General features: G+C 50.4%; 1 protein-coding gene and 1 long non-coding RNA gene across 5 annotated transcripts in view; one reads left to right on the plus strand and one right to left on the minus strand.

The window, feature by feature from the left end:
* LOC309846437 overlaps positions 1 to 14,168 on the plus strand; it is a 112,735-nt gene extending 98,567 nt beyond the window's left edge. Inside the window, exon 3 of the long non-coding RNA XR_014301935.1 lies at positions 13,820 to 14,168. This is a non-coding gene — a long non-coding RNA (uncharacterized lncRNA). The remainder of the gene's footprint in view (positions 1 to 13,819) is intronic.
* Positions 1 to 27,969, minus strand: part of GGTA1 (glycoprotein alpha-galactosyltransferase 1 (inactive)) — a 54,262-nt gene that overhangs the window by 15,005 nt on the left and 11,288 nt on the right. For all 4 annotated transcript variants that reach the window (XM_082695343.1, XM_082695344.1, XM_082695345.1 and 1 more), the window contains 3 exons: positions 11,067 to 11,182; positions 4,790 to 4,878; positions 788 to 823 (listed from right to left, as the gene is read on the minus strand). In XM_082695343.1, coding sequence (XP_082551469.1) covers positions 788 to 823; positions 4,790 to 4,869 — 116 coding nt within the window. In that variant the 5' untranslated portion in view covers positions 4,870 to 4,878; positions 11,067 to 11,182. The remainder of the gene's footprint in view (positions 1 to 787; positions 824 to 4,789; positions 4,879 to 11,066; positions 11,183 to 27,969) is intronic.

A 27,969-nucleotide genomic window follows, 5' to 3' on the forward strand; every position in this document is an offset into this window, starting at 1 on the left:
AAACAAAAGGGAACAGAAAGAGAAGTATTTCTTTAGTCGCCCAGGTCGCTGTTTTCATTTGATCTTGGTCATCCCAGCTACTCATGAAAATAAAGGTTTTCACCTTTATGTTCACTTCTAGCTGAGAATTTGACCACATGGGTTTGGGCCAAGTGCTAAGATCCCACAGAACGTGAGCATAAAAGCCAGGATTTGACACCAGGGCAAGAATGATATCAGAAATGAAAGCCGAGGAAAGTACAAGATGTTAAGCGCAAGACTTTACCCTGAGCCTCCTGGCAACCAAGCGAAAGATAGAAAAATGAAGGCTTACATAGTTCTCGCTGCCTTCAGTAATAATAATAATAATAATAATAATAATAATAATAATAATAATAATAGTTTGTCAGGAGACCCTGACTTTTTTTCCTGATCCCTTGTCTCAAAGGAATTTCTTACAAGGTCTTTGTATAACATATACTGGGCAGCATAATGGAGAATACCTGTCCTGATTCTTTTCATCAGCAAGGGGGAATGTTCTCCAAGTGATACCACTTAAAGAAACCCTTGATGAGAAGCAAGGGCAAAATACAAGTCACAGCTGGATAAAGGCCAATCTAGGGAATGGGAGGCGGGTAGTCCACATCCCTGGGAAAGCACTCTTCACCTCCCCCACCACCCCTACAGAATCCTTGATCAGGGTTCTACCCCACCCCCTAGCCCGCTGCCATGCTAAAAATGGACTGTAGGAGGTGCCAGACTAGAAATGGGAGACCTCCCATAGACCTGTAGAATTCAAAGCACTTACTTTGAATGATATATCCACAAGAAAGAGCCTTCTGGGCTGAAAACAAATGAGAAATAAAAACATATCATGTTACTTTTAATTCAGAGAAAAGTGATTTTGCAACCATTAACAGCAAAGCCCTGGGCTGAGCTGAAAGCCTGGGTTTTGACTACTCCTAGTTTCTACTGGGACTGGAAATTTTCACTTATAGTCACGTCAGGGTTATTCAGAACAAGAGGTGGGAAAGAGGTGACTGAAAAATCTCAAACCTTAACAAGAAAAAAAAAAAAAAAAAAGCATAAGTAACTATAAACACTTAACAGGAACACCCAGAAGGCTTCCTGGAAGAGGGGGGAATGTTTTAGCTGGGATCTGAAGAATAAATGGAGTCCAGGTGAAGGGGAAGTAGGAAGAGTGTTCCAGACAAAGGGAAAACCATGCAAAGGACTTGAGGGGAAAAAGGAGGCATTGAAATGTGCAAGGAAGTGGAAGAGAAGTAGCCAGAGGCCAGACCTTGCTGGGACCTACTGGGGATTTAGCCTTTGAAGAGTTTTAAGCAAGAGAGGGACAGGGTGTTACATGAACTGAAAAAGGTCGCCAGAAAACAGAGTGCAGGGGTGTAGGAGTGAATGTGGGTGACCAGTTCGGAAGTGATGGCCATTGCCCAAGCATGACTCAAGGTAGTTGAGGAAGTGGAGGGGAGGAAGCTCACTGACTTGAGAGGCATTTGGAGGGGAACAGTGACAGAATTTCTCGCATGCATTACTCCACTGCTCTGCGCAGGGACGCTGTGCCCCAGTGCTAAGCTTTGCTTGGCCCCTTTTCCTCTCTGAATAAAGGGAGGACAGCCTCGTAGGAAGAGTTCAGGCACCTCCCTTGACTCAACCCCTGCCTGGCCCCAGCTCCCTCGTCCCTGAAAAACACAAATGACTCACAGTTGTTGCAGACTCTGCCAACGCCCCTTAGACTCTTATCCCCTCCCTCTGCCTTCTCCTTCTGTTGGGTGTCAGCACCTCCTTGTAGGAAAAAAAATCATGCTCTCTCACTGCCGATGGTTTCCTCCTCTGAGCCCAGGACTCATGCACCACACTCTAAAATTTCTTGTTCCTCTACTCATTCTGACAATATTCATAATAGTGAATGCTTGGCCAGCCACTGTTCAGCATATGTCTAAGCAATTGACATATATTAACTCACTGAACCCTCACAATAACCCAACAAGTAGGTTCTACTCTTCCTCATTCTACGGAGGTGGAAACCAAGGCACAGAAGCATTAGGTGATCTGCCCAAAGCCACACTGCTAGTGAGGAGTAGAGCCGGTATTTGAACTTGGAGAATCCAACTCCAGATGCTACAAGAGGTGGAAGGGGGAGGGGAATGAGGATGGGACCCACCTCTCAGGTGGCCACCTGGCACTCAGGGCACCAATTTCTAAATTCAGCTTTGCTACCCTGTCACTTCTCTTGACTAACCTCTCCTTCTCCTCCTCACCCTCCTCTCTCAGAATCTTTCAGCATCTCAACAGTCACCGTGATACCCACGATGCATATATGACATTTCCCACATGTTCATCCTTAAAGGCACAGCTCAAATGCCATCTCTTCTGTGCCTTTCTTGATACGATCCCAGCATAGTGCCCGGCACCTAGTAGGTGCTCAATAAACAGTTGTAAATCAATGCAAAAAATAGATTCTCCCTCCAAGCCAAACATAATCAATCTTAGCCTTCTTAACTCTGCCAGTTCCTTTTCTCTACCCTGATAGTCTTTCTCTACTTCTAGTGTCTTCCTGCTCCATCTTGACCATAACCCCTTGAGTGCAGTCAGTTGATGTGTTCCATTTAGTTATGTCAAAATCCTTTTTAAGCTCAGTGCTGTGCACCTGTCTCAGGTTAGGGCCCTCAGCTCCCCCCAAACCATCACATGGCCAACTCACGAGGTGGCAAAGGATCTGCTGCCGTTTACACCTCTTGCAGACCCTCATTAGATTGCTCACACTGGAGGATGAGGTGCCCAAAGTCCGGGTGCCAAACCCTGGTCCCAAAGAGCAGCCAGAACCTGCTCTAGTTACTGTTCAGCCAGTGCCCAGCGCTGCAAAATAAACCTGTTTATGGGAGGTTGGTGCCAAAATGCACACTGGGGCTTTTGGCTCCCACATTTTAATTTTGCAAGCTGCCCAAAATATGGAAGTACAACTCTGGCTCAGACTCAAAACAGCAAGCTTAAACAAACAAGCACTCAGAGGCAGTGGGTTATCCGCACAAGCATCGAGACTCGGGGCAGGGACCCCACGGAATGCTTGTTCTTCTGCTGGGAGTCTTCCAGCTGCTCAAGCTCTTCCTTCTGTTTGTCAAATCCCCGGGTCCTATTCTGCCCTCTGGAGCCGATATGATGACGACGATGATGGCAGTTAGCAGTTACTGAGTGCTTATTAAGTCCCAGGCATTGCCCTAAATGTTTTATATACAATGACTTATTTAATCCTCCCCACAACATGCCTATGAGGCAGGTATTATTATCACCCATTTTTAAAGAGAAGGAAACTGAGGAACAGAGTTGCTGAGTAACGTGCCTGGGGTCACAGAGGTGGTACATGGTGGCAGAGGACCAGTTCCAGACAAGGTAGCTCCAGACTCCTCTGCCCTCGAGTACCCAAGGGATCCCAGGCTCCCTGCACTCAACTCTGAATCCACTCATCTTAGGACTAAGTATCCCCAGCTCCCTCAATTCGAAAGCTGTGGGTGTAGACCCCTTGAACTTGATCACACTCTAGCTTGTCTTGATTTTATGAAAACGAGCTATTCAGAATGAAACAGAGTAATGCTCCACAAGGGGCTAGATCTATGCTCTACTCCGGGGAATAACAGCTCCATATTCTGGGGATTCCTCCTCCTACTGATATTCTTTTTTTTTTTTTTAAGATTTTATTTATTCATTTGACAGACAGAGATCACAAGTAGGCAGAGAGACAGGCAGAGAGAGAGGAAGAGAAGCAAGCCCCCTGCTGAGTAGAGAGCCAGATGCTGGGCTCAATCCCAGGTCCCTGGGATCATGGGATCATGACCTGAGAGGCTTTAACCCACTGAGCCACCCAGGCGCCCCTCCTACTGATGTTCTTAAAGGCACATGTCCTTTTTTAGTAGCCAAGATGGTCCTGCTGGCTCATCAAATTTTAGGATTTCAGAACTAAAAGAATTCAAATGTTAATCCAGGCTGTCATCTTTAACTTGGGGGCTCCTAAAGCACTCCACCATGAAAATAGCGGTAGTCGTGCCAACACAGCTCTCCCTGCCCATTGCTGTATGGTGGACTTTTTGGATCAAGACGGAGCTGTCCCAGTGAAGTCAAAGGCATCCTGCATATTTGTAGCTGTTTGCGGAGACTTCTTTCTGTTAGGAATCTCTCCAGCTGGAACCTCTGAGACCATTTATTTTCCCAAAGCACAGAAGCACGTATATTTGGGGTAAATCCATGGATGAATGTGAAAACCCAGAAATGTTTAATTCATTTTGCTTTCCAGAGTTAACAAAACAAAACACCCCCAAGCATTGCAGCCAGGCACAAATGAATCACCCGTCACTCGGAGTGGATTTTATAGCAAAAGTCAACAACTCTGAGTTGCTCCTTTAAGCCCTGAAAATATTTTAGAATTACAAAATTCAGGGTGCAATTCTCATGAAATTCCTGTCTGAAATTTCTTAAGGTAATTCCCACAGCTCATTGCACAAATCATCTAAAGTCACATTTTGGGTTTACAATGGCCTTGCTGTTTCTGGATATAGCCTACCCGGAATGGCAAGGTTATAAAAATCAGGACATTTGGATTGTAGCAGGAAGGAAGAGAATTTTGCTCCAAGGTACTTGGAGATCTAATGATTTTAAATATAGTCCAGGGCTTGGGATACAGGAAGGGTGGAATCTGCCTTTCATTGTTTCAGTTAATCTCCATTTCAACTTCAACCTGGTGACTTGGCTGATAACTAAGAGATTCAAGTCAAAGGTAGACACCGCACTCCCCAGTTACCTGTGGATATATTCCCAAAACACAACAATCACAGTGGAGACAACCAGCATTGACAGAATCACTTTTCCTTTGACATTCATTATTTTCTCCTGGGGAAACAAAAAAGGAGAAAGGAAGAAATGGATTAAATAAATGCAAGGTGAGATACGGTTTCTAAGCAAGGCTTCCACCCTGTAAGGGGAAATGTTTATAAATATTTAACTAGAGCTAAGAAGTGTGTTCTACCTTAATTTGAGCAGGCTTGCAATGGCAGATTGGGCTCACTTAATGAATTGACTAACTTAATGAATTCCCAGTGGGGAAGGAGCCTAAGGCCACGCTGGGGCTCAGGGGGAAAGTGTACTCTCTGACCACAGGTCCACCATGGACTTGGACGGGTGAGGGCGTAGCTATAAATGGTTCCCATGGGCTCCAGCTGCCTCCTGCCTTCGACTGTGGGAAATCATCCCTTCCCTGGCTCTCTGCTGCCTTTGATACACTGACCACATGCCCCATCCTCAGGATGACCCTGGTCCCTTAAAGTCTAGGCTCACCCACTTCTCAGCCCCACCTAGCTTTTCCCCACCATGCCCACAGGCAATCCATCCATCCATCCATCCATTGGCACACAATAGGTACATAAATATGTCTTGACTGCTGCATGAAGTTGTGGTTGAAGAGAGACAGGGTGCTGGGTGGGGAATATCAGATTAGAAGTCCATTAATTCCAGAGGTCAGGGAAGGCCTCTCACTGGGGAGGTGACAGAGCTTCCCAAGGCATGAAAATAGGGCGCAAAAGGACAACAAGTACAAGAAAAGTCCTACAGCTGAGAGCGAACAGATCTAGATTGGGACTGTGGCCACCTCTCATGATGCGGAGATGTCTTCACTCCCGGAGAAATGTGGATCTGGGGGCCAGCACGAACGCACATGGAGCTGGGGAGCCCTGACCTTGGGGTAGGTCCTCAGGTCCTCATGCATAGCTCCAAAAACCTCTGAGAATGAAAAGTCTTTTTTCCACTGAGCTCTTTTTTTAAAGATTTTATTTATTTATTTAAGAGAGAGAGAGAGAGAGATCACAAGCAGGCAGAGAGGCAGGCAGAGAGAGAGGGGGAAGCAGGCTCCCTGCTGAGCAGAGAGCCCGATGCGGGGCTCAATCCCAGGACACTGGGATCATGACCTGAGCCGAAGGCAGAGGCTTAACCCACTGAGCCACCGAACCAAAAGTCTTTTTAAATTCCACTGGCCTCAGGGCCCTAACTGGCAGAAGGTTCTCTATAATCTTTATCCCACTTAGTGAGACTGTTTTAAATGTTTCTTTCCACCAACATTCAAGTATTTTATTAAGTGACGCTCATGTACTAGGGCGTTGCCTAATACATGATATATTATCCACGCCCCCCAAATTCTGAATGCCAACATATTTGGCCCTGGAGTTTCAGTAAAGGGATTGTGGCTCTCTAATTGAATTGGTTTCCTCATCATTTAAAATGGGGATGAAGGGCGCCTGGGTGGCTCCGTCGTTAAGCCTCTGCCTTCGGCTCAGGTCATGATCCTAGGGTCCCGAGATCGAGTCCTGTGTTGGGCTCCCTGCTCAGTAGGAAGCCTGCTTCTCCTTCTCCCACTCCCCCTGCTTGTGTTCCCTCTCTCGCTGTCTCTCTCTCTCGCTGTCAAATAAATAAATAAAATCTTATTTAAAAATAAAATGGGGATGACAAGAGACGGAGTCCACAAAATGCTTCTCCCTGCGCCTGGCACTGTAGAGATGCTCTCCCAAAATGCCAGTTCATAAAATGGGCCTTTGGGAGGCTCCAGTGAGACCAGGGGCCATGCCTGGTACTTAGCAAGAGTTCAAAACAAATGTGAAGAGAAAGCGTAAGACTGTGTTATTAAACAACAAAGTGCAAATAGATGCTAATGAGGGACCCTAAAGGTTTCTCTATCTGTTCCAAGCCACAGCCTGAGGAAGACTCCTTGGACGTGGGATGCAAGTGGGATTACACTGACCAAGCCCAAGCCAGGGGCCCTGCTACCAACACCCCGCGTGTGCGGAGGAGGTGACCACACTGCCACCAGCCCCCCGAGCTCCACCAGCTCCTCCTGCTGAGGAGCCCATGCTGACTGTTTCCCAGTGTAAGAAACACCCACACTCTCGGGGTGCAGAAGGATCACTGACACTTAACCCCGGGCAGCGTCCCAATCAGACACACCTCCCCATCGCCTCTCCAAATATGCGCAGGCTGTTTGAATCCAGAAGCTAGCATCAGAGGCAACTCTGGAAGCCCGTGCCTTTCTGGACTTCACTGACGGCTTGAACCTGATCATGGCCAGTCATCGCTCTTGCTGGAGACTTACAACCAGAAGCTTCGCCAGGGAGCCAATACTGTTTCCTTCAGCGAGGCACTTGAAATGGGTGCTTCCTGAAATTTGGGATCCAAGTCCCCGGGGGAAGGGAGGCTTGGCAAGGTAGCCACTCATCTTCTAAGACATTTTAATTTTTCTCTCTGGACCAAAATAAGGCCTTTGGCAGTTGATGTGGTCTACGAGTCCTTCTCTTGGGTTTCTGTCTCAGAATTTTCAGAACTGGATAATTCTGAAAATTGGTGGTTGGCTCTCTTCCCCATCAAGATGGAAATGTGGGATTGTTTCTGAATTCCTTCATTTAAGGGGTAGAGAACAGAACTGGGCTGAAAATTGCCACCCTGTCTCATGTGGGGAAATGGGGCTCCGGGCCACCCTTTGGAAGATTCAACCAGGTCCAGTTCCACCGAATCCCCCCACCATCTCCTCTTGTCACACTTGTGATTTTTTTTCCCCAAAAATGCTTCCAACCCCGCACACGGGCTGCCCCTGGGCTCCTCATAGAGTGTGGCCCTCACAGAAGTTTCCATGTGACGTGTTGGATGGATTTCTCCATGTGGCCCATAAATTAATTCTTCCCTATCACCCCCACCCTGTCCCACACAGAACAACACACACACACACACACACACACACACCCCTGTTGGATAATCTCTGGAGTTCTACCCCACTGGGGCTAAGTCAAGGTATTCCTTCTAACCTGAATTCCTCTCTGAAAGGAATTCTGGTGGACCATGTTTTCTTCATCTTGTCAGGGGGGTAACGTCTCAGCTGAGTAACAAAGCACTCAGAAACTCTGGAAAAGCCATTATCTCGGGAGCACAGGAATCGGGCAGAGGGAAACCAGACCTTCCCACAGGCTAACGAGCCTCTCCTCTGATTCCTCCCCCAAACCCGGGAACCCAGCGGCACGCTCCCCATGAGGCTGACCCCTGCTAGTCTTAAGTCACTTCTGGACTATTGCATTCAACGAAGAGACTCCGAAAGGCTACAGGTTAGGTAGTGACAAGTGTTGCAAACCAGAACAAAGCAGGTGGGAGGGTAGGGGAGGGCAGAGGAACCAACTGGGTGCGCATGACCTTGGGCAAAACCCTCTTGAGTCCTCCACATCTGCCACGGTAATGTTTAGACCCAGCACTCCAGGTGGAAACTAGGCCAGCGGGAAGACTCTGGAATCAGCACTCCTGGACGCATGCCTTGAGCAAGTACTCAGAGCCTCTATTTGCATGTAAAAAATGGAGCTTTAAACATCCTCCTCCAGGGTTCCTGAGAAAGGACTGAAGGGGACAGTGTCTCTGCCGCACGTTGTGCCTGGCCATCAGCAAACACGCCGCAAATGCAGCCATCATGATAAGGACTCTGTTCCACGGGAGAGTTTCTGCATTTGTGGCTCTGAAGTAGAGCTCTTGATTTTATCTGAGAGAGGAGTCTGAGTCCTTGGAGGCTGTACCATACAGAAGAGCCAGGGGGAACCCACCCCCACCCCAATAGATGACTGAGGCTCAGGACCCCAGGTTCAGGACCCAGTTACTCAGCATGGTGCCCCCCATCCCCACCCGGTGCTCAAGGTGGGCGGGCCAGGAAGGTGGGGGCTAGAAGTCTCACTCTACAAGGGCAGCTCACTTAGACACACAGGGAACTCCTGCTGCCATGGCCTAGGGGGATTCTTTGCTGTGACAACAGAATGGTGGGGGCACCAGCCAGCATGCGCTGAGCACAGAGGCTGACTTAACCAGAAACTAATGAAGCTAGTCCTCCTTGCAAGCCAGGGCCAGATCATCAGGGTGGGGAGTGGGTCAGGAAGGCCTGTATGTTTCCTGAGGCAAGGAGTGCTGCCCCTATCTGGAGGATGGTTCCAGCTTTGAGCATTGTCCTGGGGCTGCAGGTGGGGCCGAGTGACTGATCCCACTCCCCGCATGCGCACCTGGGTCCCAGGAACAGCCTGCCCCAGGTGGACCCGGTTGAGCACCCAGATGCTGCCCACCTGAGGAAGGACTTTACCCAGATGCTGCTCTGCGCCCTGCCCAGGGGTCACAGTGATCCAGGTTTCATAGCCACCTTGAACCCCATCCCTAACCCCTCCACGGTCAAAGAGCTGGGTCCTCTGAGGGAGAAACAGCCAAGAGATGTACAGATGTGGCACCACTAAGTTGTGAAGCTCTAAGAAACATTTCTGAACGCTCAGTAACAAAAAGTAATGTTGGTTAACCGTGCCAGAGGCCAAATGGATTTGTTCTTTGTCTCGATCAAAAATGATACTGCAAAATCGTTGTCAGATAAAGAGGCAGTCTAAGACTATGCAGACTATGACAGATGCATTAGGCAGCTAAGTAGACTAATCATCTTTCTATGATTTTCACATCATTTTATTATGATGTCGTTTCCTGGATTTAGTCCTATTTGAAGTATTTGTCAGTGTTATTTGCTATGTTATCTCTTCTCGTATTCTAATCTTCATTTCCATGCTAATACTGTACTCGCAATTCTGAGTTCTTTTTCTTGAAGAAGGCTTGGAAAATGAAATAAGCTTCAGGCCCTTCAACACTTGGATGCTTGCCCTCTGAACTAGGCCAGGCCCTGGGCCAAAAGTCTTACCAGTAGTCTCTCAGATGCATCTCATAACGACCCTGTGAAGTCACTCTAGCAGCATCCCCGTTTTAAAGATAGGAAAATGGAGGCTCAGAAAGGTTAAGTAACTTGCCCATTGTCACACAGCACAAAGTGGCAGAGATGCGATTCAGGCCCAGGGAGTCAGGCTTCAGTGTCCACCCTTTTGATCCTCTTTTCTCAAAAAGCATGAAGACTGATCACCTGGGGCTCTCTGACATATCCTTTCCTCTTGTCTCTCTTGATAATCACACGATAATCACTTGAGTCACAACGGACCCAGAGCTGGCCACTCACAGGCTGGACTCCCTGAGGGGCCGGCTTCTCCTGGGGCCAGCCGGTGAGCACCGGCTGAGCAGCGCTGCCATTTCTAGGTTCCTCCCGTGTGCCCGGTGGGTCCTTCCTCACCCGCTCTACCTCGCTCGTCCCTCATCGTGGTCAGAGTAGCGGCTTCTAGCTGAGCAAACAGCTTTAACACAGACTGAGGTCACTGCGCTCACCCAGAAGGGGAGTCTGAAAAGCAGCCCCTCTGTCTCCCAGGCCCCGCTCGCAGTAGAGGAGGCTGCCTGGGGGTGAGGAGGGGAGAGGGCCCCTTGATCTGAAAACCCCGCGGCGATGGTGGGTGTTACACGGAAATGTTCCCCATTGGAAGAAACATGGAACAATCTGTGTGTGGGGGGAGCTTACAGAAGGCTGTTTCCAGTGATGTTTTCCATTATGAGGCTCAGAGTAAACACAGGCAGAGGAAATGAAGAGTCAGGTCTCAGACTAAACACAGGACTAATTGTCGCTCCAGCCACCACAAACGGAACAACCTGTTCCCTGAGGTACCTCTTGTGGTGCCTTTTCCTGAATCCCCTTCAGGAACTCTTAAGGCCTGGATCCAGCAAGCCTGTCCCTGCTGCCTGGCCCAGGAGTCACCATGCCAGGGTTTTCCCAAGAGAAATATGGCAAATGAAGTGTGCAGTGCTGTGGGAGGGCTCTGGGTCTACCCACAACGCCAGCCCCGGGCCCTCCAGCCTCTGCACAGCCCTTGGAATCCTAGAGAGAAAAGCCTAGGCCGCAGCCACACCAGCCAGCCAGCCAGCCAGCCCCTGGGGGAGCAAAATAAAGAGCTTACAGTGAATCCCTGAGCCAGCGTCCCACGGCTCCAGCTTCTAGAGCAGGAAGGGAAGACTCTGTCTTCTTCTGGGACTGCTGAGGGCACCAGCAAGAGGTCAAGGGGAGAGCAAGTTTCCTCCCCCAGGTGGGTCCATGCCTCGGAGCCTGCTTGCACCTTCCCCAGTCACCCCAACAAGGCAGAAGCAAATAATTTCAACATTTCACATACCTCATCGTCTGCTTCTCTCCCCGCAGAGTAAAAGGCAAAACAACAAAGTTCTATTGAGCTCCGCTCTGCAGAAGGAGGCAGGGCTGGGAGGAAGGGAAGGTGCAGCCTTCCAACTCCTGTCAAAAGAATAAACAGCTGTTTCAGGAAGAGGGGGGTAGATGGATCCCGCAGCAGCCAGGGGCTTTGTTCCTTGCTGGCCCCGGGAAATGGGCTGTTTATCAGGCCTCGACTCAGAGCTACATGCCAAGGCAGAGATGTTTCTTTTTGGGCCCACGAGTGGCTGGGCCTCCCTCACCCCGTGAAACTACAGGCCCAAACTAAGCCTAGTGTTGGAGGATAGAAGGCCACCACCTTGAGAGGGACCTGCAGGCTGCTCACATTGCCCACTCCCTGGCAAAAATGGGAACTGTTCTGAGCCCAGAAGTCCCCAAGTGACTACTATAATAAAGAGCCAATGGAGAGGTTAAAAAAAAAAAAAAATGCAGGGGTGGGTGGACAAGGGGGAGAGTCCTCAACACTCTTGTCGAAATGCTACCTAGATGTTCCTCAAGGTTAAGCCTCTCCTCCACATCTTTTGAACTTCGGAAGTTGTTTCGTTTGAACACTATTTTTACAGAATGTTATGAGATCTCCCGCATCGAAAACCGAGCTATAAGAACTTTAAAAGGTCACTGAGGCCCAACCCTGCTCTTTGGCTGAATAATGCTTAACCCTTCCTACACCCACCTCCTGCTCCCAAAATAGAACTTTCCAGCTGGAAAGGACCTTAGTGCAGTGGATTTTCAAACACTGAAACAGCTCAAACTTTTATTAAAAAACAACAACAACAACAAAAAGCCCACAGGAAGTCATTCTCAGAACACCGCTATGCAAAACAGCACACAGAGTGCTTTGGCAGAGGTAGGGAAGTGAAGCTCAGAGCCCCGCGTCCCTGTCCCCGCCCCAAGCTCCCCCCCACCCCGCCTCCGTTCCACCCCTCCTGAGGGGCCCCACATGCCTCCTGGGAGGACATTCTGGAAACCCCAGACTTGGGAGAGGGGACTACAGTCCAGGAGTCCAGTCAAGTCCAGCCTCTTACTGCTGTTCTGAACCAAATTTCACACCCCCTGTTCAGGGGGCATGAGCTGGTTGGCCACAGAGTTTAGGGTCTGGAAGTCCCAAGAATGTGCTTGTGAACAAAGGTGTGCCTTGCAACCCAGTCATTGTGCTCTAGATCTGAATACAAAAGAAAAAGCCTGTAAGCTCACCAAGAGACACGGGACCGGAACGTTCATAGCACAGCAAAACCTGGAAACGACCCCAAGGCCCATCCTCAGAGCAGCTCAGTCCTGTCCTAGAGTACGATTCTGCACACCATGATGAGAACGAGCCACCTGCAGCTGCTAAGACGGACAGGGTGACTCTCACACACACAAGGCCCAGAGAAAGGAGTCCTGGGTGAATTCATTTATTTAAGGTTCAAGAACAGGCAAAACCAACCTGCAGTGCTAGAAGTGAAGGACGGGGTTGGCTGAGAGTCGGAACGGGCCCAGAGGAGTTCCTAGGGGGCTGGTCCTGTTGCTTCTTGGGCTGGGTACTGGTTATACAGGTGTGGCCACTTGGTGAAACTTTGTCATGAATGTGCCTTTTCCATTTACCTTTACTGAGCACCACTGAGTTCCCTACTAGGGTCCAGGGATGATCTACTGCATTCAACGATCCAGAGACCTGGAGCCATGGTCAATGCAAACAGGAAAGATCACAGAGGCTGGAGGCTAAGATAAACTGGTCCCTTTTCACACACAAGCACTTCTCATAGGCCCCACTTCTCAGATGACAAGGCAGCCCCTCCTGGTGATCCTCAGAATCACCAACAGAGTGGTCGGAACAGAAGGAGGCTCTGGGAGCCTCCGGGATTTGCTCAAGGTCCCCAGCTGGTGAGTCCGGGGCTGCTCTTTCTCCCCTGGCAGCCTCCATGAGATGCTCTGCAGGCCGTGGGGTTAACAGGCTCCAGGCTGGCTAATAGCAGCTTGACTCAGTGTGCGAACCCGGAAGGCAGAAAATTCAGCTCTTAAGGTTCTGGTACGGTCTTCCTCCTTCCCCGATCTATGGTCATGCTCAGACTCTCAAAACAAAGGAGCATACACTTGTGGTCACTCCTGGAATTGAGAAGGAAAAAACCCAGCAAATGAGCCTCGGGCCATACAGCTGTGCTGCTCGAAGGAGGCCAGAGGCCACCCAGGGAAGAGCTCAGACAGGGCCTGGCCGGGGTGCTTCATCTCCTCATCCATGGTAACTAGGGCCCATCTGGTCCTGGCCGCCCATGGATCTAGGAGCTAGCAGCGAGCATGCGGTAGCTGTCCACCGGCCACACCTCGAGGCAGAAGATAGCGGGACCTCAGAGTTATGGCCAAGGTGACTGCAGCCCAGGTGTGGAAGGCCTGGCCCAGCACCCAAGACCACTTCTGGCTGGGAAAAATGAAGGTCAAGATCCCACCCTGATTATCTCTGCAGAGGAATGAGGATTAAGCGTCTGTGACAACCCTACAGACCAAATGTTTGCAAGCTGGGAGTGTTCGTTTAGGGCAGTCACAAAAGACATTCTCGCTTGGGAGTGACACAGCAAACTGGGTTACATGAAGTACATGCTCCTTCAGCTTTGCTTAAGTGTCACCTCGTTGGGGAGAAATTCCTGGATTTAGAATGACTTTCTTTTTGTAGGTTCCTTATTTATCTTTTCTCTTTTTTTAAGATTTTATTTATTTATTTGACAGAGAGAAAGAGAGCACAAGCAGAGGGAGAAGGAGAAGCAAAGCAGACTCCCCACTGAGCAGTGAGCCTGATGCAGGGATCGACCCCAGGACCCTGGGATCATGACCGGAGCTGAAGGCCGACGCTGAACCCACTGAGCCACCCAGTCGCCCCCTTGTTTTTCTTCAAAGTATCTTTCTGCTTCTACCAGAACGTCAACTCTGTGGGCAGATACTTTCATTTTCATCAAAACTTTCGTTTTGTACCGAAGCGAAACAACAGCTGATGCTCTGTGCATCTCGTGGGCTACGCCGCATGCGTCGCACAGGGCTTGGCACCTGCGTGTTCAGTAAATGTTAACTATTCTAAAAAGTGGACGGCCGTGATCCGAGCGCTGCTGGCAGTGAGCGGTGGGATGGAGGGAGCGAGGCGGAGACGAGTGCAGTCCATGCTACTGCAGGTGTCGACGCTTGGGTGTCCAGCGTGGGCCCAGGTCAGTGTCCACACCAGGAGTCCCGTGAAACAGCCGCTCGCTGCCGTTTGCAAGTTTGCCCTCGGCTGGTGCCCAGGTTCCTGGGTGCAGCAGCGGAGTGGACTAGTACTGGTGCTTCTGAAGAATGCAGTGCAAAGGGTGGGAGTCTGGGGAGCTGCTGAGTTCTGTCCTAGATGCCTCAGGTTCAAAGAACCTGCTGGAGCCCACTCAGCAGGGTGTCCTGGAGAGATTGAGGCCGTGAGGTGTGCAGTTTGGGAGATGCCAGCACACAGGCAAGAGCGGGCAGGTCTGGTGAATGCTCAACCCAGCAGCATAGAGGGCAAAGCGGGACATCCCTAATAGGCACCGCCCTGAAACCAGGCGGGCACTGCTAAGAGGCAGGGCATGGGGGCGGGGAGTGGGAGGGGGTCAAGCCAGGAACAAAAGGAATTGCAACAGCCCAAGAGGACCCTGGCAGCCAAGACAGCCATGGGAGGGCAGCAGGCAGAGACCGGTGAGGACATCTGGAGTCCCAGCTCTCGTCGGACCCCCTCAGGGCCCCCTGGCCGCTGGACGAGAGGAGAAGGCCACACACATGTGTCTGGACAAGGTGGCTGCTGTCTTGAGAATTGCAAGGAGCGCCACCCCAGAGGTGGTTCTGGTCCTGGCTCTGCGTCCCATTTCAGGCAACTCCCTGCATGTGTGGGTTGTTTCCCACGCTTCCCCCCCCCCCTTCTCCCCCTAACCCTCCACCTCCTGGCAGATGAAAAGCTTGGGCTAGGGTCTCCTGCTCTGCCTGCATCCCGGCCCCCCTCCAACCCGGCCACAGACTCTGGCTGCAGACCCCTGCATAGGGGCAGCTGGGGCTTTCAGAGCCCTAGGCTGTGATGGGGCTCCCAACACCAGAGACAGAAGGGGAGGCCCCAGCCTTTGGCTGGAGAAAGGCACTCTGGGTGGGGCGCAGAGCCAACAGGTGTGCCTAATCCACGGCTTCATCTGGCTGAGAGCACAACCGCCGAGAGGCAAGTTCCAAGCAGCCTCCGCCTCCCTCAGCTGCGGTGGGAGGTCCTCCCGCAAGCGAGCATAGTACGGGGAGAGAAGGGAAGGTTTTCAGGCTGGCCCCTGCCCGGGTCCTCTTCTCCCTCCCACCGGCAGAGCCTGCGTCTCATGGGGCCAGCTCCCAGTCCCAGCCTCGCTGCCCCTGTGTGTTGCCCTGGCTGGTTGACGTCTGCCAGGTGACATGAGAGAAATTAACAAGTCACTCTCATCCGCAAGAGTTCAAGTCCCTCTGGCTTTTATGCCAGTGGTAATCTGTCAATGCTCCCAGGGTCTCACTAGCCAGCCTGTCCCCAAAAGTTGTTCACCACTGACAGCATGCATACCAGACAGCCTCTGCTTGAAGGCTTCTAGTGACGGGGAACTGTTTCATCTCTAGACTTTTCTCTCTTTTTTTTAAAGATTTTATTTATTTGTTTGAGAGAAAGAGAGAGAGAGAGAGAGCAGAAGCAGGGGAGAGGGGGAGAGGGAGAGAGAAAAGCAGACTCTCCGCTGAGCAGGGAACCCGCCGTGGGGCTCGATCCCAGGTCCCTGAGATCATGACCTGAACCAAAGGCAGACATTGAACCAACCAAGCCACCCAGGTGTCCCGTCTCTAGACATTTCTGATGGTTTAAAGCACATCTTTTCAGTGTGTCACCGATCTCTGCTTCCTAGAATGTTATTAGTAAGGATAAAGGCTACCATATTATTCATTTACATGCGCCATTTCATCTGATCCTTACTCTGATCAGTGACGATGCTCTCCATTTCCCAGGCAGAGAACTGGGGCTCAGAGGTTAAGTAACACAGACAAGATCACAAAGCCAATAAGCTCTCTCTGTCCACAGAGCCGTGCCTTCCCCACCGAACCCGACAGCTCCTCGGAAATCCAACTCTTTCCTCTGCAAGCAAACACACTCTTCCTCTCACACTTCAGCAAAGCCATGCCCACCAGCGTTCATTCCAGCAATACACACGTGGAGGGCATTTCCCCCGTACCGGGGACTGTGCTGGGACGTAGCTATGCACAGCTTGAATCAGACCTGCTGCCTGCACTTTTCCAAGTCCATATCTGGTGAGAAGGACATGTGTACCTACAAATGCCAAATGCTGTTTACAGGTATCAGTTCCTGATTCTACCGTCAGGCTACCCGTGCTGGCCTTGGCACAGAGCCAGGCCGTGCGCGCGACCACTGGCAGAAAGAAGTCAGCACTCCTCTCCCCCTAGGGGTTTGTCTCCTGTTCCTTCGTTTTTACCGTCCCCGTTTCTATCACTTGTGCTTTGCCTTTACCGGTGTCATTGGTAAGAAAGGCCCTATAAAATCAGGGCGACCATACAGACGGCGTTCCCTCCGACAGTTCCAGTTGACATGTGTTGTGGGGCAGTTAAAAGGTTAACCTTCTCCAGCCCACTTTCACTGTCAAAGGTGTGCCCATCTGCAGGTAAATCACAGGGTCACTCTATGTAGAAACGGTTCCATAATATAAAGAGAGTTCAATGAAGTCCTCTTCAAGATCCCTTCCAGCTAGAATCCAGTGTTTAGAATCCTTGTGTTTACCACCTGCGGGTCCCTTAGGATCCTTCCCACCAGTATCCATAGTCTTTCCTACAGCTGCTCAGAGGTGGTGGAAGCCCAGCCTCTCCAGATGCGTTTCTGCTCTACCGATGCCCTCCACCTGTCCCATAGTGCCTTGGCTGGGAGTTTCTGTACTCTCCCTACTTCCTCTATGCAGCCTAGAAGGTTCTCAAAGCTTAAATATTTACTGGTGAATGGGGGCACCTGACTGGCTCAGTCGGTCAAGCATCTGCCTTTGGCCCAGGTCATGATCTCAGGGTCCTGGGATCAAGTCTTGCTGTCCAGCTCCCTGCTCAGTGCTTCTCCCTCTTCCTCTGCCTCTCCTTCTCCTGGTTCTCTCTGCCCTGCCTCTTCCATGCTCACTCTCCCTCTCTCTCTCTCTCTCTCTCAAATAAATAAATAAAATCTTTAAAAAAATTTTTTTACTGGAAAATCCAGAGGTTGTCTCGTCCCCCACCGCTAGGTTTTCCCATCTCTCTTGTAATAAACTGACTCTTGTAATAACTTGACAATAAATTGACTTCCAAGAACTAAACTCTAAAGATGAGGTTCCAGGAATCCTAGCTGTAAGTTAATAGAATGAAACAAAGCAAAACAAACACCTCTGAGTTGAGATCACAGTGGAGATGGCTTTTTCTTCTCCTTTTCTTGGAATGAGACAAGGGCTGGATTCAAATCCCAGTCCCACTTACTTTCTTGCTGTTCTGACCCTGGATAAGTAAGTCACTCCACACTCTGTGAGCCTCAGTTCACCCACCTGTAAAGTAGGGATAATAATTCCTTACTCCTTGAGCTGTTGAAAGGATGACCAATAACATTCGTAAAGCTCCCAGCCCCTTGTAGGTACTCGGGAAAAAGGAACTGTCAGTGTCTTAGAGACAAGTGCCATCACCGCCACATCCCAGCGCCAGGAGGCAGCATGGCACGGAGCTTGCAGCCCGCCTGGGAGTCAGACAGGCCTGACATGGACTAAATGCGTGACCCTGGGCAAACTCCATGAGCTTCCGAGACTTGGTTTCTCTCCTCTGTAAAATGAGAGTAACAACGCCTTTCTCTTCAACCATGGTGAATGACAGGGTACACAAACAGTGCGTGGCACAGGGCCTGATGTTGGAACAAGTGCTCAGTGGCGGCTACTTAATTCCTAATAATGATTATTCCAGAACTCTCCAGCTCATAGCACCCCCTGCTCTGTGTTCCCAAAGAATCTGCCATGTTCCTGGGTCCTAAAAACAACCAGCCTGTCCTTTGGATGGGGCCTTTTCAAATCTTCCCACCTGCTGGAGCCTCCCTAGCCCATGAGGCAGGGTGAGTACTGCTCCTCCCACCAGTAGAGGAATCTGGGGACTTGCCCAAGGAGACTCAACTTGGGCCAGAAGCTGGGTTTGGATGGAGCCAAGAGTTTCTCCCAACCTGCTTCTGGTCCATAGGAAGTCTGAAGGTCACTGCTTCAGTCAAATTGGAAGGGAATGATGTAGTCCCTTGTTTATTCATTTATAAAATAAGTACTGATTTCGTTTCCACTTGGCCCTGCTCAGCCTGCTAGGTCTACAAGGATTAGCCAATATGGCCTCACTCCCATGGAGCTCTGGAGAGAAGCTGAGCCCAGAATCCAAGTATTGTGCTGCCAAATGCATTCTGTGATTGAGGTGAATGTCCCAACACAGGAAAGACAAAGGAGTCCCCCAACACGCAGCCACTCCCGTACTCTGAGCTCCACAGCTTTCTGGAAGAATCGGAACACAGTCTCACAAGCCACCTGCCCATGGGGCTGCTGGAACATCCTTACTACCCAAGGTCACTCTACCCTTAAGCATGCCCCCTGTCTCCTGAGCCTTTTGTAGCTGAGAAAACTGAGGCTCTGAGGAAGGGAAATGACTGCTCCGCCCGGCAATGACATGACATCAGGGCTGCTACCCAGGTGTCTGGCATCTCTCCAGGACAAGATGCTTCTAAACCACAGCACAGAAAATCGAAGGGCTCAGGGAGGGGCTGGAGGCCGCCATCAACCGTCTTCTTCCCAACTTTCCTTATTTGTGGCCCAGAAAACTCCAGAAGCCTCTGCCAGCGATGGCCACATCATTGTTCTTCCCCTCCCTTGGCCCCACTGTTCTTGAATGATTTGGGGATGCCAACGGTGGGCTTTCTGACAGAAAGGTCACTGGGAAAAGGTGAGCACGGGATGGGCTGAAGCTAAGAGAGGCAACCAATTCAGAAAAAAAAACATCCTCACGCGTAAACATAAAACAGCTCAGAAATGGAGCAAAACTTTGTAAATATGAGCTCCATTGAGGCCACATCACATGAGTCTGTTATGAAGAATGTGGTGTGAAAGCCCAGTTCAACCCCATTGCCTTGGCCTTGGTTGTACGCTTAGGGCCTGGAGCTCTGAGGAGGTACTGCCTGCCCTCTCACGGGTCCATTCTTCACTTGAGTTTCTGCTTCTGTTCTCTCCAGACATGACGGTAGCCATGTGTGCCTTTCTGTTTTTCTGTCTGGGGCTGAGACGTGGCCTTGGGGTTTTAATCGGGTTGTGGTTTCCTAGGACATACAATGCAAAGTCCATAGGCTGCTCTGTCTACACCACCTGGGCTGCTTACCTCAGCTAGGCACAGAAGGGAACCCCCACCCCCCACCCCCCACTGCCCAGGTCTCACTAATGCTGTCCCACCAAATATTTCCAGCTCCCCATCTTCACTACAGGATTTCATTTCCTGGTCCCCTTGTGGTTAGGGACTAGCGACTCATCGGCCCAATGTGGTAAGAGTGGGCTATTCAATAGCCAGAGAAAGACCCCCTCTCTTGTCTCTGTGCCATGGAGTATATTCAAGAAGGTGTTCTAGCAGCCTGGTTCCCAGGCTGTGAGGGACACAGCCACCAGCTGACCCTGGATACCGTATCTGTTAGAGTAGGAAATAAACCTCTATGGGTCTGGTCCCTAGCCTCGAGGGGCTACTTCTCGCTATAACCTACTCCATCCCGACTCAGATATGCAGCCATTTTGCACAGAGTAGGCGACTCTCGAGGTCTTGGTCTCCCCTCTTCCCTGTCAAAACCTCACCTTCCTCATCACTAAGAGCCCTGCATGGCCACACACAAGGCAGAGGAGGTGAGAACAGTTCTCCAATGCCCTGGAGAAATCTTCTCCTCAAGTCCCAATGATGGCTGAACGTTCACCTGCTTTTTGAAAAGAATAAGGAAGATGAATGGGTTGTTGTCTACAGACTCCCCCTATCTGAAATAGCTAGATCATTTGATAAGAGCAAGAGAGACTGCACCTGAGAGCCCGCAGGTGAGCAGCAGGTGCCAGGAGTGCTGGGAGGGTAAAGGGAGAGACTGACCAGGGACAAGGACCCAGGGTGCCAAGCAGCCCTGGAAGCCTCCTGGGGTCAGAACTGGGCTGACCACATGGTCCCCTTCACTGATCACAGGAGGCGAGGAGGCAGGGCTCACAGTGGATTCTACTGTTATCCCACTTTACAGAGAAGGAAATCGAGGCCCAGAGAGATGATATGGCTTGCCCAGCTCCAACAGCTAAGGGTCGGAGCCAGAACTATCCGAGCCTGGCGGGCCCAAAAGCTTAGCCACTACTTGTACTCCTTCAGCCGGAGCCATGGCACTCTCTTGAAGCTCCCCTTGGCCCTTTATCAAGCTTTCCTTCTGCACCTGAACTTCTCCTTCTAATTACTACTTCATATGTATAGCGTTTCCCAAGCCATATCGTGAGCTCCGAAGAGCAGGAATAAGTACTTTATACAATAACTAGTAATAGTAGCTGTAGGAGCAGCAAATGCTACTCTTTATTGAACACACAATATGCCAGGCTGTGTTCTAAGCACTTTACACTCATTCAGTTCTCACTCAACTCTGAAACACGTACGAATCACCCCCATTCTGCAGATGCGGAAACCTCTCATTCTGAGCTGAAACTCGACCTCTGCTCTTAGTATTTTAATAACGATAGTTCAATTTGAGTCCTCTCTGCTATAATCTCATGTATTGTTATTTTTCAGATTTTAAAACATTCTCAGGGGTCTGTGGGCTTCCCCAGATGCCAAAGGAATCCAGGGTGGAGGCACGTGCCTGGGTTCCAGAAGCAGGATTCGATCCCCCCACCTACCCTGCAGAACCCAGAGCTCCTGGCTAGGACAGGGCAAGCAGAGTAAGGGACCCTATGCCATCTTCCTGCAAGGGCCGGGAGTGAATCACTGCTCCTTTAGCCCATCTGCACATCATAAATACCATAAACAACCATAAATACTTCAATTTCAGTAGTATGAGCCCATGTATAACAATTCCTCATTGAAACAAACAAGTCACTTGTTTCCCCAATAAAAAGAAAATTTAGCATCCAGTGTGCTCATCAGAAAAGCGTCAGTTGGTGGATCACAAACTGGAATACCAGGCGGGTTTGTGACAGCTGCCTCTGGATACAATGCTGGCTGACCCCCAGCCCCAGCTATGCATCCTCGAGGGTCGACGAGCTGGCCGTCCCCCGCTAGCCTTGCCTTCTTAGCATCTGTGCACTGCCTCAGATGAAATCCGATCCTACCTATGCTGAAGTTTCATAAAGCAAATTTCAGGCATCCAAACCTGCATGCTGAATCACCAGGCAGGCAGAGCTCTCTAAATTTTGGAAAATCTGGGCTATTATAGGACTCAGGGATAAGGCAGCTGGGGCCAGTGCTCTCTGTCCAGACCAGACAGCTGTCCTCCTTGGCAGGTGGCCAGTGCCAAGGGCCAAGCCTCAGGACATCCAGTGCCAGTCTTGGCACTGCTCCGATGGGCTATCTGACCTTCCATATGTTGCAGCTATCTGATTTTTTTTTTTTTATCCTCCAGAGATGGGGTGTGTACCAGATTCAATGCCAGCCCATCAAGAATCACAAAGCACCCAGTGTATGCCTGGAGCTGTAGAGAATGCAGAAATTATACACAGCCTCCCTAAGGAGCTTACATTCTAGTGGGGGGAGCCAGGCCTTGAAGAAAGGAACTATTGCTTACAGTGATAAGAAATCAATGCAAGTGGGAGGTTCTGTTTTGGGGTCAAGGAGGAAGGAGGAAGGTGTACCACACAGGGTTGTGTGCCAGGCTTCAGAGAGGAAGGGGCTCCGTTCGAACCCGGCGTCTGAAGGGTGACTGCATGGGGAGGAGTATCCATGGGTTGAAGGACAAGCATGTGCAAATGCAGGGGGCTAGAATGAGAGCACCCCCGGTGTGGACGGGGGAACGAAGGGTCCAGTCCTGCTCTCTCCCACATCTACTGCTTTGGAATCCAGAAGAATCCCTGGAAACTGTATTTTTTTTTAAAGATTTTATTTATTTATTTGATAGACAGAGATCACAAGTAGGCAGAGAGACAGGCAGAGAGAGAGGAGGAAGCAGGCTCCCTGCAAAGCAGAGAGCCCGATGCGGGGCTCGATCCCAGGACCCTGAGATCATGACCTGAGCTGAAGGCAGAGGCTTTAACCCACTGAGTTACCCAGGTGCCCTGGAAACTGTATTTTTAACAAGCTCTCTAAGTGATTCCAACATGCAAGCAGTAAGTGCCATGTGTTGGAAAAAAAAAAAAAAAAAGACTGAATGAAGTACAAAAATGAACTTGTCCTCGGGCAAGTCCCTTCCCTGCTCAAAATGTCTTCTCTTCTTTAAAATAAAGGCACTGGGTCGCCCTGGTATTTTTTCCAACTGTGTTCTAGAGAACCCCAGAATCTCCCAAAGGCCCTCGGGAACCACAAGAGGGAGATGGGGAGGCCGAGAGAGCAGGGCTCTGAGCCCCCAGGCCACCCTTCCTTGGATCACCTCCCCTTTTCTCTGTCTGTTATCGTATGCTGTGCTTCCGTGTGCTATTTTGTTTGCCGTAAAGTTTCCTTGGCTACAAAGAACTTTTAAAACCACGGAATTGGATGATCACCCAAGAATCCCCAAGGAGAAATTTTTAAATTCCTTAAAGGCAACAACCTACTTTTGTGGCATATTCCTCAGGCAAGTAGGGACACAGCACGAGCCTGCTCACCGGGGTTAGGCATTTTTAAATCGTTTGCTGCAGAGCAGAAATCAATGAGTGGAGGGGGGAAACGTGGGGACAGCAACGCAATGGAATATTACACGATCTTTTAAAGAAACATTGTTTTTGAAGAATAGTTAATAAAATGGGAAATTAAATGAGAATGCCAGACACCAAAATACACATAGACTACGATCTCAACTCTGGATCTAATATATCAAAATGTAGGACAAGTATGGTGGGTCCTCAAAAAATTAAACATTGAATTCTCATACGATCCAGCAATCCTATTTGTGGGTATATACCCCCCCCCAAAAACTGTAAACAAGGACTTGAAGGAGTAATTGGGGTTTTTTGGTTTTTTATTTACTTATGTTTAAAGATTTTATGTATTTATTTGAGAGAAAAAGTGCAAGCTAGGGGAGGGCCAGAGGGAGGAGAAGCAGACCCCTTGCTGAGCAGGAAGCAGGCATGGGACAGGATCCCAGGATTCTGATCATGACCTGAGCAGAGGCTTAACAGACTGAGCCACCCAGGTGCCCCCCTGAAGAGCTATTTGTGCACCAAAGTCTAAGCAGCATTATTCATAATAGCCAGAAAGGTAGAAACAGCTCAGATGTCCTTGGAAGAATGGATGGGTAGACAGAGTGTGGTTTATCCATACAATGGAATAGGATTCGGCCTTGGAAAGGGAGGAGGTTTTGACACCTGCTTCAACAGGGATAAACCTTGAAAACATTATGCCCAATGAGATAAGCCAGATGCCAAAGGACAAATACTGGATGATCCTACTTAGATGAGGTGCCTCGAATCATTGAATTCACAGAGACAGAAAGTAGAGTGAAGGTTGCCAAGGGTTGGGGCGCGGAGGGAATGGGCAGTTACTGCTTACTGGGTACAGAGTTTCCCCTGGCGAGGATGGAAATGTTCCAGAGATGGACGGTAGAGACGGTTGCACACTGATGTACACGTATTTAATGCTAGTGAATGGTTCGCCCAGAAAGTGTTATAATGGTAAGTTTTACGTTATGTATATTTCACCAAGGTTTTAAAAAAAAAAAAAAAATACCAGCCAGAACCAGATTCACGTGGTAATGGTGGTGAATCGTGTGAAGAGACTGTGGGAAAGCCATCACTTTATTCTTTCCACCTCCCCGCATTTGCAAATGCTCTACAATGAGAACAAATGACTTTCAAAACTGGACAAAAATCCACTTAATTAAATAAATCTGGTGGTTCTCTGACACTTTCCAAAAATGCATTGTTGCCTTTTATGTAAATGGAAGCAATACTTTGTGTACTTAATTAATAAAAGGAGCCAAGTTCAAGGATGCCAACTCAAGAACACAGCAAGCCACTCAGTCAAAATGAACAACAGGCAGAGTGCTTCCCCTTTTTAAGACAGCTGTCCTCACCTACATTTAAATAAATTTCAGATAAAAACAGAACCAAAATATAATTCTCTAACGAGCTTCCCCAAAAGCTGTCTGGCTTTCCCAAGCTCAAATACACACCGAAGAGAAAGAACACCCCAGAAAAGTGGGGGACAGCCCATGTTTTCTTCAGGACATTCACACACCAGTTGGGAAAGCGACTTCGCCAGTGAATTTCTATCCCTTATGCTTCTGGAAAACACTCTTGGGCAGAAAGAATTACAAATCCAGGAGAGCCCCGCCTTCTGTGTTCACTGCAAATCCATTTCCTCCAACAGCCCCCAAATATTTAAAGGATCCTGGCTGGAAGGGTAGCTGATGGGTCTCCCCCCCCCCCCGCAAGGTGCCCTCTATCCCGCTACACCCACCTTTACTGACTCCTGGGCCCTCTGGGCAGGGTGAGGCCCCGGCTACCCCAGAGCGGCTTGTCACTGGCCATGGGACCTCAGGCAGTCCTTACCCAACCCAGGGGAAGAAAGGCCCCCACCTTGTAGGGCCGTGGCAGGGGTTACATGTACAGTGTCCCTGAGATGCTGGGCACACAGCAGGTGCTCAAGCTTCTACCTTTCTGTCTCAGAAGTTCACCGTTCAAGATTCATGTGAGCCTTGGGGGTGGACTGGAGCGTGGTAGTTACCAAAGGTAGTTAATGCTGAGCGGTGGGTTTCAGGACTATGGTACAGCAGTGGGGTAAACAGAGGCTCCTTCAGACCCAGGGTTCAGGGGCAGCCCTGGAAGGCAGGGGAGGGGAGCCCAGCAGCCCCCACAACACCCAGCTCTAGCTCTAACACTGGCCGGCACAAAGCTCTTGCATTGGAGTCCATGTGAGATCCTCAGAGCTGGAAGGTGGGCTCCATTTCACAGATGAAGAAACAGAGGTTCAGAGAGGTTATCTGTCCTATTCAAGGTCACATGGTTAGGGAATGGCCAGATAAAGGGTTTTCTTTAAAATTCCCTTGGCATGATGAGGTTGGGAGTGGGGGCAGGGGTTCCTGGTACTTTTAGCTCCACCACTAACTCCTTCGTCCACTAGTTGTTTACCTCTTGCCTCTCTCTTTAGAATAAGTTTTCAAGAAAAGGCAGGAAGGGAAACAGGAAGATTCTGAGACACTAAATTAGGTAAGTTGCCAATTTCTGGGCTCTGGCGTCCTCATCTGTAAAATGAGGCACTTCCTGCCTCAAGACCTTTGCACATGCTCTGTCGGGACCCCTTTCCCTGCCCCCTCACACCTGCGCACCCTCCTCCTTTCCTTTAGGCTTCGATGACAGTGTCACTCCCCAAGGGACATCTCCCCGTTAAATTTTTAATCTCCCTTGCAGCAGTGTATGCCTCTCCTTTGGGGCACTGTCCCCTCTATCTGGACACAGGCATACACGCCTCACCATGAGATGGAAGATTCATCATTAATCAGCCGGCACAGAGGAGACAGTCAATGGTTTTCGTTGTACGATGTTTCAAAAAACAAGTTCCTCTCGAGGCTCTGAGCTTCAGAAAGCACCCTCCTGTCCCCACCCATGGCCACGCTGTCCTCAGGTTCTCATCTACACAACAAGGGGAGGTGGACAGGGGACGTATTATTTTTCTGCCAGCTCACCCGCTCTCTGATTTTATCCCCTCAACCAACCAACCCACCAACCCAACACAACACCCTTTGTGAGTTCGGCGCACTGGACAAGTTTGCAGAACAGGTTCTGGCATTCTTGGGCCTCCCTTTCCCCATCTCCAGAATGACGCATTCAGGTCCAACCTTCTGGGCTCTTCCCACCCTCGACAATAGTGATTCCAGTAAGGAGGCTGCCTCCTCCCCTTGCCTTTTGCTGGGAGCAATACCCTGGACACAGGAAATGGGACACCCAGCTTGTTGCTTGCAAGCATGGCTGGACTAACGCAGAAACAGAGTTTCTGAACCTTCTCCTAAAGCCAAGACTCCATGCCCAAGACCTTTCTCCAACAGTGTGGGCAGGGCACCCTGTTGGTGCCCATCTGGGCCTCCCTTGCCACCCCCACCTTGGAGGGTAAGACCCCTGGGCTCCGGCCCACGCCCCATGTGACCACAGGGAAGCCCCCACCCCTCTTTCGACCTGCGTTTCCCATCTGTTGAGTAACGGGCCTGGATGTGGGGGCCGCGCTGGCTCCCCGCTCGATTCCAGAAGGCAGCGCGGTGCCACGGTGAAGGGCACCATCTCCTCGCCTGTGTCTGGGTCCCCAAATCTCTCCTTTGCCATGTGGCCCCAGGAAATGTCTTCACCTTACTGTGCCTCAATTTCCTCATTTGCAAAGCTGGGCGGTGGTTCTCCGGCTGATGCAAAGCCAGGCCTCCCGGAGAGCTCCCGGGCAGCATCTGAGGCGAGGAGATGCCCGGGGAGCGTGAGTGTTTGTTTCATTACCGCTCTGGCTTCTCGATCGCGCCCGGGAGCGTGAGTGTTTGTTTCATTACCGCTCTGGCTTCTCGATCGCTTCCCTTTCTCACCTTGCCCGGACCCTCCTACCGGCCCTGCCAGCCACGCCCGGCCCCGTGCCTCAGAGAAAGCCAATCGGCATCTCGGGTGCAGTGAAGCTCATCCCAGAAAGAGAAATGTAGGGCCAACGGCAGGAAGTCCTAGCGTGCTTCCCCAAAGCAGATGGATTTGGGGGCCAGCTGCTCCCCCAGGAAGGTCTGTGGGCGCATCCAGAGTCAGCAGCCGGGGGAGGGTCCTGGGGCCCCCCTCCACTCACCCAGGAGAGGATGGCTGTTTGGGAAGATCGATGAGATGCAGTAGAAGATGCCAGGTGTGGGGTCAGCTCTGTTCCTGTCTCTGTCCTGAACATCACAGGTGAAGAGGAGGTTGGACTCAATCATCACAGCCCCCGAGGAGCGGGCAACAGAGGACTCTGTCTGTCTCCTGTGAGAAGTGCTAGTCTCTCCCCTCCAGGGGCATGGGAGGGGTGGGCAGCGCTGCCTCCCTCTGCTCCTCACAGAGTGGTCCGGAACCACGCCCGGCCTCAGTTTCCTCACTGGCTGCTTCCGCCGGCTGCTGTGGGAATGAAAGGAGCCTGGGCCAAGGTCCCCCAGAGCCGCGGCCCTCAGAGCTAGGCCTGCGGAAGGATGCTGTTTTCTCCCGCATGAGGAGGCAAAGAAATTGACAGAATACTCATTTTACTGTATTTTAACAAAGTATCATCCACGGAGGATTAGAAACAGAGGAACCACGAAGGACTGACTGTTCTTCCACACTGTCCTAAGCCCTAAAGCCTGGTGCAGGAGACACAGGGTCACAGCCTGCCCCCTGCAGCTGCCCCGTGTGGCTTCAGTGGGCTCTGCGTTCAAGGTGGAGTCTGGGCTCCGATCCTACTGGAACAACTCACCCAAGCAGACCCGTCATCCTGAACCGAGAGCATTTCACCCAGTGGCAAATGCCATTGGCCTTGAAGTCTTGGCCGCCACAGCACAGGCTCTCTCAGCACAGTCCAGAAGGCCGGGCAGGAACCACTCATGCTGCTCAAGGAAAGTCCCTGGCACTTAGGGTTAAAAAAGCTGTCCGCAGAGGAAAGAATAAAACCGACGGTTCCCAAAACCCCTGTACTAGCTCCCTTGACTGGCTGCATCGTGTGGATGGGGTGTCTTTCTCAGGGACAGACATGTTTTACTTTATTTTATTTTTAAAGAT

This window comes from Mustela nivalis, assembly GCF_964662115.1.
Source record: "Mustela nivalis genome assembly, chromosome: 13".
NCBI lineage: Eukaryota > Metazoa > Chordata > Mammalia > Carnivora > Mustelidae > Mustela > Mustela nivalis.